General features: G+C 34.5%; 1 protein-coding gene across 2 annotated transcripts in view; it reads left to right on the forward strand.

The window, feature by feature from the left end:
* Positions 1-12,785, forward strand: part of LOC133648240 (neuronal acetylcholine receptor subunit beta-2-like) — a 438,894-nt gene that overhangs the window by 409,241 nt on the left and 16,868 nt on the right. For both annotated transcript variants that reach the window (XM_062044134.1, XM_062044133.1), the window contains exons 2-3: positions 8,387-8,532; positions 8,607-8,651. In XM_062044134.1, coding sequence (XP_061900118.1) covers positions 8,625-8,651 — 27 coding nt within the window. In that variant the 5' untranslated portion in view covers positions 8,387-8,532; positions 8,607-8,624. The remainder of the gene's footprint in view (positions 1-8,386; positions 8,533-8,606; positions 8,652-12,785) is intronic.

Below are 12,785 nucleotides of genomic sequence, written 5' to 3' on the forward strand. Positions count from 1 at the left end.
ATTACAGTAAAAAAAAAGTACTGTTTTTTTCATTAAGAGAAAAATGCTGTAAAAACCACAGTAAATTTCACAATTTGACCAGGAAATCTATTGCTACTTTTACATTGCACAATTAGATGGATAACTTGCTTTGAAATCATGATTATTAGTATTTATTTCTATTTTTAAAAAATGGTTTGAATGTTGGTTCATATATTTTTTTGCATAATTAGACAATATTTAAGTTACATGGAGTACGTATATTTTTTTTCTCCCAAAATAGAAAGAAAGAATACATTTAGTAAGAAAAATTACAGTAGATTTTTTAAAAACGCAAATGTAAAAAAAAATATGGTAAATTGCGACAATTTCAGCTGAAAATGTAGTGTATATTACTGGAAATGGAAAACCAGTACTGCTGTTTTATGGTAAAAAAAAATAAAAAAAAAGGCACGTCAGTTGCCTGAATTTTACTGTAAAATGTACAGTGTTTTTTTTTTACTGTAAATAAAAACAATAAATGCAATTTTACAGTAAAATGTTGGCACCTGAGCTGTAGGTTTAGTTTTTTTTACCGCAAATCAACAAGTGTATATTTTTGGGTGTATTACTGTAAATGCCAAAACAACACCACAGTTTATTACAGTAAAAAAAATGACTGTTTTTTTTTTATTTAGAGAAAAATGCTGTAAAAACCACAGTAAATTTCACAATTTGACCAGGAAATCTATTGCTACTTTTACATTGCACAATTAGATGGATAACTTGCTTTGAAATCATGATTATTAGTATTTATTTCTATTTTTAAAAAATGGTTTGAATGTTTGATCATATATTTTTGCATAATTAGACAATATTTAAGTTACATGGAGTACGTATATATTTTTTCCTCCCAAAATAGAAAGAAAGAATACATTTAGTGAGAAAAGTTACAGTACTTTATTGAACTTGCTTTGAAATCATTATTATTAGTATTTATTTTTTTTTTTTTTTTAAATGGTTTGAATGTTTGATCATACATTTTTGCATATTTAGACAATATTTAAGTTAACATCATGTGAGATTACATGGAGTACTTTTTTTTTTCCTCCCAAAATAGAAAGAAAGAATACATTTAGTAAGAAAAATTACAGTAGATTTTTTAAAAACTCAAATGTAAAAAAAAATATGGTAAATTGCGACAATTTCAGCTGAAAATGTAGTGTATATTACTGGAAATGGAAAACCAGTACTGCTGTTTTATGGTAAAAAAATAAAAAAAAGGCAGCTCAGTTGCCAGAATTGTACTGTAAAATTTACAGTGTTTTTTTAACTGTAAATAAAAAATAAATGCAAATTTACAGTAAAATGTTGGCACCTGAGCTGCTAGTTTTTTTTATATGTTTTTGTTTATTTTTACCACAAATCAACAAGTGTATATTTTTGGGTGTATTACTGTAAATGCCAAAACAACACCACAGTTTATTACAGTAAAAAAAATTACTGTTTTTTTTTTTTATTTAGAGAAAAATGCTGTAAAAACCACAGTAAATTTCACAATTTGACCAGGAAATCTATTGTTACTTTTACATTGCACAATTAGATGGATAACTTGCTTTGAAATCATGATTATTAGTATTTATTTATATTTTTAAAAAATGGTTTGAATGTTTGTTCATATATTTTTTTGCATAATTAGACAATATTTAAGTTACATGGAGTACGTATATTTTTTTCCTCCCAAAATAGAAAGAAAGAATACATTTAGTAAGAACAATTACAGTAGATTTTTTAAAAACTCAAATGTAAAAAAAAATGTGGTAAATTGTGATAATTTCAGCTGAAAATGTAGTGTATATTACTGGAAATGGAAAACCAGTACTGCTGTTTTATGGTAAAAAAATAAAAAATAAAAAAGTCAGGTCAGTTGATTGAATTTTACTGTAAAATTTACAGTGTTTTTTTTTATACTGTAAATAAAAAATAAATGCAATTTTACAGTAAAATGTTGGCACCTGAGCTGTAGGTTTAGTTTTTTTTTTTTTACCGCAAATCAACAAGTGTATATTTTTGGGTGTATTACTGTAAATGCCAAAACACCACAGTTTATTACAGTAAAAAAAATTACTGTTTTTTTTTTATTTAGAGAAAAATGCTGTAAAAAACACAGTAAATTTCACAATTTGACCAGGAAATCTATTGCTACTTTTACATTGCACAATTAGATGGATAACTTGCTTTGAAATCATGATTATTAGTATTTATTTCTTTTTTTTTTTTAAATGGTTTGAATGTTTGATCATATATTTTTGCATAATTAGACAATATTTAAGTTACATGGAGTACGTATATTTTTTTTCCTCCCAAAATAGAAAAAATAATACATTTAGTGAGAAAAGTTACAGTACTTTATTGAACTTGCTTTGAAATCATGATTATTAGTATTTATTTCTATTTTTAAAAAATGGTTTGAATGTTTGATCATATATTTTTGCACAATTAGACAATATTTAAGTTACATGGAGTACGTATATTTTTTTTCCTCCCAAAATAGAAAAAATAATACATTTAGTGAGAAAAGTTACAGTACTTTATTGAACTTGCTTTGAAATCATGATTATTAGTATTTATTTCTATTTTTAAAAAATGGTTTGAATGTTTGATCATATATTTTTGCACAATTAGACAATATTTAAGTTAACATCATTTGAGATTACATGGAGTACTTTTTTTTTTCCCTCCCAAAATAGAAAGAAAGAATACATTTAGTAAGAACAATTACAGTAGATTTTTTAAAAACTCAAATGTAAAAAAAAATATGGTAAATTGCGATAATTTCAGCTGAAAATGTAGTGTATATTACTGGAAATGGAAAACCAGTACTGCTGTTTTATGGTAAAAAAAAAAAAAAAAAAAGGCAGCTCAGTTGCCAGAATTGTACTGTAAAATTTACAGTGTTTTTTTTTTACTGTAAATAAAAATAATAAATGCAATTTTACAGTAAAATGTTGGCACCTGAGCTGTAGGTTTAGTTTTTTTTTACCGCAAATCAACAAGTGTATATTTTTGGGTGTATTACTGTAAATGCCAAAACAACACCACAGTTTATTACAGTAAAAAAAATTACTGTTTTTTTTTATTTAGAGAAAAATGCTGTAAAAAACACAGTAAATTTCACAATTTGACCAGGAAATCTATTGCTACTTTTACATTGCACAATTTGATGGATAACTTGCTTTGAAATAATTATTATTAGTATTTTATTTTTTATTTTTTTTTAAATGGTTTGAATGTTTGATCGTATATTTTTGCATAATTAGACAATATTTAAGTTACATGGAGTACGTATATTTTTTTTCCTCCCAAAATAGAAAGAAAGAATACATTTAGTAAGAAAAGTTACAGTACTTTACTGAACTTGCTTTGAAATCATTATTATTAGTATTTATTTCTATTTTTTTTTAAAAAATGGTTTGAATGTTTGATCATATATTTTTGCATAATTAGACAATATTTAAGTTACATGGAGTATGTATATTTTTTTCCCTCCCAAAATAGAAAGAAAGAATACATTTAGTAAGAAAAGTTACAGTACTTTATTGAACTTGCTTTGAAATCATTATTATTAGTATTTATTTATATTTTTTAAAAAAAATGGTTTGAATGTTTGATCATACATTTTTGCATAATTAGACAATATTTAAGTTAACATCATTTGAGATTACATGGAGTACTTTTTTTTCCCCCTCCCAAAATAGAAAGAAAGAATACATTTAGTAAGAACAATTACAGTAGATTTTTTAAAAACTCAAATGTAAAAAAAAATATGGTAAATTGCGATAATTTCAGCTGAAAATGTAGTGTATATTACTGGAAATGGAAAACCAGTACTGCTGTTTTATGGTAAAAAAAAAAAAAAGAAAAAAAAAAAAGGCAGCTCAGTTGCCAGAATTGTACTGTAAAATTTACAGTGTTTTTTTTTTTACTGTAAATAAAAAAAAAAGCAATTTTACAGTCAAATGTTGGCACCTGAGCTGCCAGTTTGTTTGTATGTTTTTTTTGTTTTTTTTTTACCACAAATCAACAAGTGTATTATGTATTTTTGCATAATTAGACAATATTTAAGTTACATGGAGTACGTATATTTTTTTTCCTCCCAAAATAGAAAGAAAGAATACATTTAGTGAGAAAAGTTACAGTACTTTATTGAACTTGCTTTGAAATCATGATTATTAGTATTTATTTCTACTTTTAAAAAATGGTTTGAATGTTTGTTCATATATTTTTTTGCATAATTAGACAATATTTAAGTTACATGGAGTACGTATATTTTTTTTCTCCCAAAATAGAAAGAAAGAATACATTTAGTAAGAACAATTACAGTAGATTTTTTTTAAAGTCAAATGTAAAAAAAAATATGGTAAATTGCGATAATTTCAGCTGAAAATGTAGTGTATATTACTGGAAATGGAAAACCAGTACTGCTGTTTTATGGTAAAAAAAAAAAAAGGCAGCTCAGTTGCCAGAATTGTACTGTAAAATGTACAGTGTTTTTTTTACTGTAAATAAAAAATAAATGCAAATTTACAGTAAAATGTTGGCACCTGAGCTGCTAGTTTTTTTTTTTGTTTGTTTGTTTTTTTTACCACAAATCAACAAGTGTATATTTTTGGGTGTATTACTGTAAATGCCAAAACAACACCACAGTTTATTACAGTAAAAAAAATTACAGTTTTTTTTATTTACAGAAAAATGCTGTAAAAACCACAGTAAATTTCACAATTTGACCAGGAAATCTATTGCTACTTTTACATTGCACAATTAGATGGATAACTTGCTTTGAAATCATGATTATTAGTATTTATTTCTTTTTTTTTTTAAAAATGATTTGAATGTTTGATCATATATTTTTGCATAATTAGACAATATTTAAGTTACATGGAGTACGTATATTTTTTTTCCTCCCAAAATAGAAAGAAAGAATACATTTAGTGAGAAAAGTTACAGTACTTTATTGAACTTGCTTTGAAATCATTATTATTAGTATTTATTTCTATTTTTTTTTTTTTTTAATGGTTTGAATGTTTGATCATATATTTTTGCACAATTAGACAATATTTAAGTTACATGGAGTATGTATATTTTTTTTCCTCCCAAAATAGAAAGAAAGAATACATTTAGTAAGAACAATTACAGTAGATTTTTTAAAAACTCAAATGTAAAAAAAAATATGGTAAATTGCGATAATTTCAGCTGAAAATGTAGTGTATATTACTGGAAATGGAAAACCAGTACTGCTGTTTTATGGTAAAAAAAAAAAAAAAAAAAGGCAGCTCAGTTGCCAGAATTGTACTGTAAAATTTACTGTGTTTTTTTTACTGTAAATAAAAAATTAATGCAAATTTACAGTAAAATGTTGGCACCTGAGCTGCTAGTTTTTTTATGTTTTTTTTTTTTAACCACAAATCAACAAGTGTATATTTTTGGGTGTATTACTGTAAATGCCAAAACAACACCACAGTTTATTACAGTAAAAAAAATTACTGTTTTTTTTTTATTTAGAGAAAAATGCTGTAAAAAACACAGTAAATTTCACAATTTGACCAGGAAATCTATTGCTACTTTTACATTGCACAATTAGATGGATAACTTGCTTTGAAATCATTATTATTAGTATTTATTTCTATTTTTAAAAAATGGTTTGAATGTTGGTTCATATATTTTTTTGCATAATTAGACAATATTTAAGTTACATGGAGTACGTATATTTTTTTTCCTCCCAAAATAGAAAGAAAGAATACATTTAGTGAGAAAAGTTACAGTACTTTATTGAACTTGCTTTGAAATCATTATTATTAGTATTTATTTCTATTTTTTTTTTAAATGGTTTGAATGTTTGATCGTATATTTTTGCATAATTAGACAATATTTAAGTTACATGGAGTATGTATTTTTTTTTTCCTCCCAAAATAGAAAGAAAGAATACATTTAGTGAGAAAAGTTACAGTACTTTATTGAACTTGCTTTGAAATCATTATTATTAGTATTTATTTATTTTTATTTTTAAAAATGGTTTGAATGTTTGATCATACATTTTTGCATAATTAGACAATATTTAAGTTAACATAATTTGAGATTACATGGAGTACAATTTTTTTTCCTCCCAAAATAGAAAGAAAGAATACATTTAGTAAGAAAAATTACAGTAGATTTTTTTAAAACTCAAATGTAAAAAAAAATATGGTAAATTGCGATAATTTCAGCTGAAAATGTAGTGTATATTACTGGAAATGGAAAACCAGTACTGCTGTTTTATGGTAAAAAAAAAAAAAAAAAAAAAAAAAAAAAAAGTCAGGTGAGTTGCTTGGATTTTACTGTAAAATTTACAGTGTTTTTTTTTTACTGTAAATAAAAAATAAATGCAATTTTACAGTAAAATGTTGGCACCTGAGCTGTAGGTTTAGTTGTTTTTTTTTACCGCAAATCAACAAGTGTATATTTTTGGGTGTATTACTGTAAATGCCAAAACAACACCACAGTTTATTACAGTAAAAAAAAATACTGTTTTTTTTTATTTAGAGAAAAATGCTGTAAAAAACACAGTAAATTTCACAATTTGACCAGGAAATCTATTGCTACTTTTACATTGCACAATTAGATGGATAACTTGCTTTGAAATCATGATTATTAGTATTCATTTCTATTTTTAAAAAATGGTTTGAATGTTTGTTCATATATTTTTGCATAATTAGACAATATTTAAGTTACATGGAGTACGTATATTTTTTTTCCTCCCAAAATAGAAAGAAAGAATACATTTAGTGAGAAAAGTTACAGTACTTTATTGAACTTGCTTTGAAATCATGATAATTAGTATTTATTTCTATTTTTAAAAAATGGTTTGAATGTTTGTTCATATATTTTTTTGCATAATTAGACAATATTTAAGTTACATGGAGTACATATATTTTTTCTCCCAAAATAGAAAGAAAGAATACATTTAGTAAGAACAATTACAGTAGATTTTTTAAAAACTGAAATGTAAAAAAAAAGATGGTAAATTGCGATAATTTCAGCTGAAAATGTAGTGTATATTACTGGAAATGGAAAACCAGTACTGCTATTTTATGGTAAAAAAAAAAAAAAAAAAAAGGCAGGTCAGTTGCCTGAATTTTACTGTAAAATTTACAGTGTTTTTTTTTTTACTGTAAATAAAAATAATAAATGCAATTTTACAGTAAAATGTTGGCACCTGAGCTGTAGGTTTAGTTTTTTTTTTTTTACCGCAAATCAACAAGTGTATATTTTTGGGTGTATTACTGTAAATGCCAAAACAACACCACAGTTTATTACAGTAAAAAAAAAGTACTGTTTTTTTCATTAAGAGAAAAATGCTGTAAAAACCACAGTCAATTTCACAATTTGACCATGAAATCTATTGCTACTTCATTATTATCATTATTATTAGTATTTATTCATATTTTTAAAAAAAAATGGTTTGAATGTTTGATCATACATTTTTGCATAATTAGACAATATTTAAGTTAACATCATTTGAAATTACATGGAGTACTTTTTTTTCCCCTCCCAAAATAGAAAGAAAGAATACATTTAGTGAGAACAATTACAGTAGATTTTTTAAAAACTGAAATGTAAAAAAAATATGGTAAATTGCGATAATTTCAGCTGAAAATGTAGTGTATATTACTGGAAATGGAAAACCAGTACTGCTGTTTTATGGTAAAAAAAAAAATAAATAAAAAAAAGGCAGGTCAGTTGCCTGAATTTTACTGTAAAATTTACAGTGTTTTTTTTACTGTAAATAAAAAATAAATGCAATTTTACAGTAAAATGTTGGCACCTGAGCTGTAAGTTTATTTTTATTTTTTACCGCAAATCAACAAGTGTATATTTTTGGGTGTATTACTGTAAATGCCAAAACAACACCACAGTTTATTACAGTAAAAAAAAAGTACTGTTTTTTTCATTAAGAGAAAAATGCTGTAAAAACCACAGTCAATTTCACAATTTGACCATGAAATCTATTGCTACTTCATTATTATCATTATTATTAGTATTTATTTCTATTTTTTTTTTAAATGGTTTGAATGTTTGATCATATATTTTTGCACAATTAGACAATATTTAAGTCAACATCATTTGTGACTACATGGAATAAAAAAAAAAATGTTCTCCCAAAATAGAAAGAAAGAATACATTTACTAAGAAAAGTTACAGTACTTTATTGATACGTATTATTTTTAGGCTTTCCAGAGCCAAATAAAATGAAGTGGTAGGCCACATCTGGCTCTTTGACACCTGTGCCCTAATTTACTGTATCACACTGATGTTTTGACGTGTGTGTGTGCGTGTGTGTGTGTGCGTGTGTGTGTGTGTGTGTGTGCGTGCGTGTGTGTGTGTGTTGCAGCGGCCTGGTGTGCGGAGGTGGAGGAGCGCCTGGTGAGTCACCTCCTGTCAGTGGAGCGCTACAACAAACTGATCAGACCGGCGGTCAACAACAGCCAACAAGTCACCATCTACATCCAAGTGTCTCTCGCCCAACTCATCAACGTGGTGAGGAAGAGCGGGCGACCATCACCGTGGCGACTATTTGTGTGTCAACTCACCCTTTTAAGTGTGTGTTCCAGAACGAGAGGGAGCAGATCATGACCACCAACTGTTGGCTCACTCAGGTGGGTGTGTCCTCACCCGTCTGTCTCCCATCACACCCTCAAATATCACCTTCCACCCGCGACAAGATGATCATGGGAATGATTCTAGCAAAGAAATATCATCGATCTCACCGCAAATCTGATCTTAGTGTTGGCCCCGTGAAGTCATAAAAATGGGGTCAAATGATAAATGTATGCATTATCCATTAGCTTTCCTGGTAAGGTCTATTCAGGTGTACTGGAGAGGAGGCTACGCCGGGTAGTCCAACCTCGGATTCAGGAGGAACAGTGTGGTTTTGGTCCTGGTCGTGGATCTGTGGACCAGCTCTATACTCTCGGCAGGGTCCTTGAGGGTGCATGGGAGTTTGCCCAACCAGTCTACATGTGCTTTGTGGACTTGGAGAAGGCATTCGACAGGAAGTCCTGTGGGGAGTGCTCAGAGAGTATGGGGTATCGGACTGCCTGATTGTGGCGGTCCGCTCCCTGTATGATCAGTGTCAGAGCTTGGTCCGCATTGCCGGCGGTAAGTCGGACAAGTTTCCAGTGAGGGTTGGACTCCGCCAAGGCTGCCCTTTGTCACCCATTCTGTTCATAACTTTTATGGACGGAATTTCTAGGCGCAGTCAGGGCGTTGAGGGGATCCGGTTTGGTGGCTGCAGGATTAAGTCTTTGCTTTGTGGACTTGGAGAAGGCATTCGACCGTGTCCTTCGGGAAGTTCTGTGGGAAGTGCTCAGAGAGTATGGGGTTTCGGACTGTCTGATTGTGGCGGTCCGCTCCCTGTATGATCAGTGTCAGAACTTAGAACTCGGACCAGTTTCCAGTGAGGGTTGGACTCCGCCAAGGCTGCCCTTTGTCACCCATTCTGTTCATAACTTTCATGGACAGATGTTCTAGGCGCAGTCAGGGCGTTGAGGGGATCCGGTTTGGTGGCTGCAGGATTAAGTCTTTGCTTTGTGGACTTGGAGAAGGCATTCGACCGTGTCCTTCGGGAAGTCTTATGGGGAGTGCTCAGAGAGTATGGGGTTTCGGACTGTCTGATTGTGGCGGTCCGCTCCCTGTACGATCAGTGTCAGAGCTTGGAACTCGGACCAGATTCCAGTGAGGGTTGGACTCCGCCAAGGCTGCCCTTTGTCACCGATTCTGTTCATAACTTTTATGGACAGAATTTCTAGGCACAGTCAAGGCGTTGAGCGGATCTGGTTTGGTGGCTGCAGGACTAAGTCTTTGCTTTGTGGACTTGGAGAAGGCATTCGACCGTGTCCTTCGGGAAGTCCTATGGGGAGTGCTCAGAGAGTATGGGGTTTCGGACTGTCTGATTGTGGCGGTCCGCTCCCTGTACAATCAGTGTCAGAGCTTGGAACTCGGACCAGTTTCCAGTGAGGGTTGGACTCCGCCAAGGCTGCCCTTTGTCACCCATTCTGTTCATAACTTTCATGGACAGAATTTCTAGGCGCAGTCAGGGCGTTGAGGGGATCCGGTTTGGTGGCTGCAGGATTAAGTCTTTGCTTTGTGGACTTGGAGAAGGCATTCGACCGTGTTCTTCGGGAAGTCCTATGGGAAGTGCTCAGAGAGTATGGGGTTTCGGACTGTCTGATTGTGGCGGTCCGCTCCCTGTATGATCAGTGTCAGAGCTTGTAAGTCGGACACGTTTCCAGTGAGGGTTGGACTCCGCCAAGGCTGCTCTTTGTCACCCATTCTGTTTATAACTTTTATGGACGGAATTTCTAGGCGCAGTCAGGGCGTTGAGGGGATCCGGTTTGGTGGCTGCAGGATTAAGTCTTTGCTTTGTGGACTTGGAGAAGGCATTCGACCGTGTCCTTCGGGAAGTCCTATGGGGAGTGCTCAGAGAGTATGGGGTTTCGGACTGTCTGATTGTGGCGGTCCGCTCCCTGTATGATCAGTGTCAGAGCTTGTAAGTCGGACACGTTTCCAGTGAGGGTTGGACTCCACCAAGGCTGCTCTTTGTCACCCATTCTGTTCATAACATTTATGGACGGAATTCCTAGGCGCAGTCAGGGCGTTGAGGGGATCCGGTTTGGTGGCTGCAGGATTAAGTCTTTGCTTTGTGGACTTGGAGAAGGCATTCGACCGTGTCCTTCGGGAAGTCCTATGGGGAGTGCTCAGAGAGTATGGGGTTTCGGACTGTCTGATTGTGGTGGTCCGCTCCCTGTACGATCAGTGTCAGAGCTTGGAACTCGGACCAGTTTCCAGTGAGGGTTGGACTCCGCCAAAGCTGCCCTTTGTCACCGATTCTGTTCATAACTTTTATGGACAGAATTTCTAGGTGCAGTCAGGGCGTTGAGGGGATCCGGTTTGGTGGCTGCAGGATTAAGTCTTTGCTTTGTGGACTTGGAGAAGGCATTCGACCGTGTCCTTCGGGAAGTCCTATGGGGAGTGCTCAGAGAGTATGGGGCATCGGACTGTCTGATTGTGGCGGTCCGCTCCCTGTACGATCAGTGTCAGAGCTTGGAACTCGGACCAGTTTCCAGTGAGGGTTGGACTCCGCCAAGGCTGCCCTTTGTCACCCATTCTGTTCATAACTTTCATGGACGGAATTTCTAGGCGCAGTCAGGGCGTTGAGGGGATCTGGTTTGGTGGCTGCAGGATTAAGTCTTTGCTTTGTGGACTTGGAGAAGCCATTCGACCGTGTCCTTCGGGAAGTCCTATGGGGAGTGCTCAGAGAGTATGGGGTTTCGGACTGTCTGATTGTGGCGGTCCGCTCCCTGTACGATCAGTGTCAGAGCTTGGAACTCGGACCAGATTCCAGTGAGGGTTGGACTCCGCCAAGGCTGCCCTTTGTCACCGATTCTGTTCATAACTTTTATGGACAGAATTTCTAGGCGCAGTCAGGGCATTGAGGGGATCCGGTTTGGTGGCTGCAGGATCTCTGCTTTTTGCAGATGATGTGTTCCTGTCAGGTTCTAACACTGATGACATCTATTAATCAGACAAGAAGCAAGGAATCAATCAGAGACAGAGTTCTATTTAGCGCATGAGGAGAACGCATGGAGCTGCACCCTTAGTCACGGTCTCGCCCTACGCTCTAAGGTTCAGCTCCTGCGTCCCTCTTTTTATTCAGAGTTCCATAGTCAACATCACTGAGGCCGCCTCTAAAAGGAGTGGCCACATATATTATGCAAAGCAGGTCCAGGACGCACAGTACGTGACGGAATGTGCTGGGGGCCTTGTGATTTCGCCTTGTCCCCGCTTCGTCTGCGTGTTGGCATCTCATCTTCGTTGAGGCCCTTGAAGTCTCTGCTTCGTCTGCGTGCTGTCATCTTATCTTTGTTGAGGTCGTTGAAGTCCTTGGCTGTTAGCGGGCTCAAACAAAGATAACATCTACGGATGAGGCCACCCCTCAGACAAGAAGTCTTTGTCATTGCACAGATTAGAAAAGTCCAACTTGAGCACAATAGCTAAACAACTAAAGCAACAGACTTTAAGCATACTAAAGTTAGTGTGATAATTTATACTTAATTATTGTAACAGGTCCTGATGGCTTCATCTGGCCAGGATCTTCAGCTCTCACTGGATCGGTTCGCAGCCGAGTGTGAAGAGACTGGGATGAGAATCAGCACCTCCAAGTCCGAGTCCATGGTTCTCGCCCGGAAAAGGGTGGGGTGCCATCTCCGGGTTAGGGAGGAGACCCTGCCCCAAGTGGAGGAGTTCAAGTACCTCGGAATCTTGTTCACGAGTGAGGGAAGAGTGGATGGTGAGATCGGTGTGGCGTCTTCAGTAATGCGGACGCTGTATCGATCCGTTGTGGCGAAGAAGGAGCTCAGCCGGAAGGCAAAGCTCTCAATTTACCGGTCGATCTACATTCCCATCCTCACCTATGGTCATGAGCTTTGGGTTGTGACCGAAAGGACAAGATCACGGGTACAAGCGGCCCAAATGAGTTTCCTCCGCCGGGTGGCGGGTCTCTCCCTTAGAGATAGGGTGAGGAGCTCTGTCATCCGGGAGGAGCTCAAAGTAAAGCCGCTGCTCCTCCACATGGAGAGGAGCCGGATGAGGTGGTTCGGGCATCTGCTCAGGATGCCACCAGAACACCTCCCTAGGGAGGTGTTTAGGGCACGTCCGACCGGTAGGAGGCCACGGGGAAGACCCAGGACACGTTGGGTAGACTATGTCTCCCGGCTGGCCTGGGAACCCCT

Source organism: Entelurus aequoreus, linkage group LG04, assembly GCF_033978785.1.
Source record: "Entelurus aequoreus isolate RoL-2023_Sb linkage group LG04, RoL_Eaeq_v1.1, whole genome shotgun sequence".
In the NCBI taxonomy this organism is placed as follows: Eukaryota; Metazoa; Chordata; class Actinopteri; order Syngnathiformes; family Syngnathidae; genus Entelurus; species Entelurus aequoreus.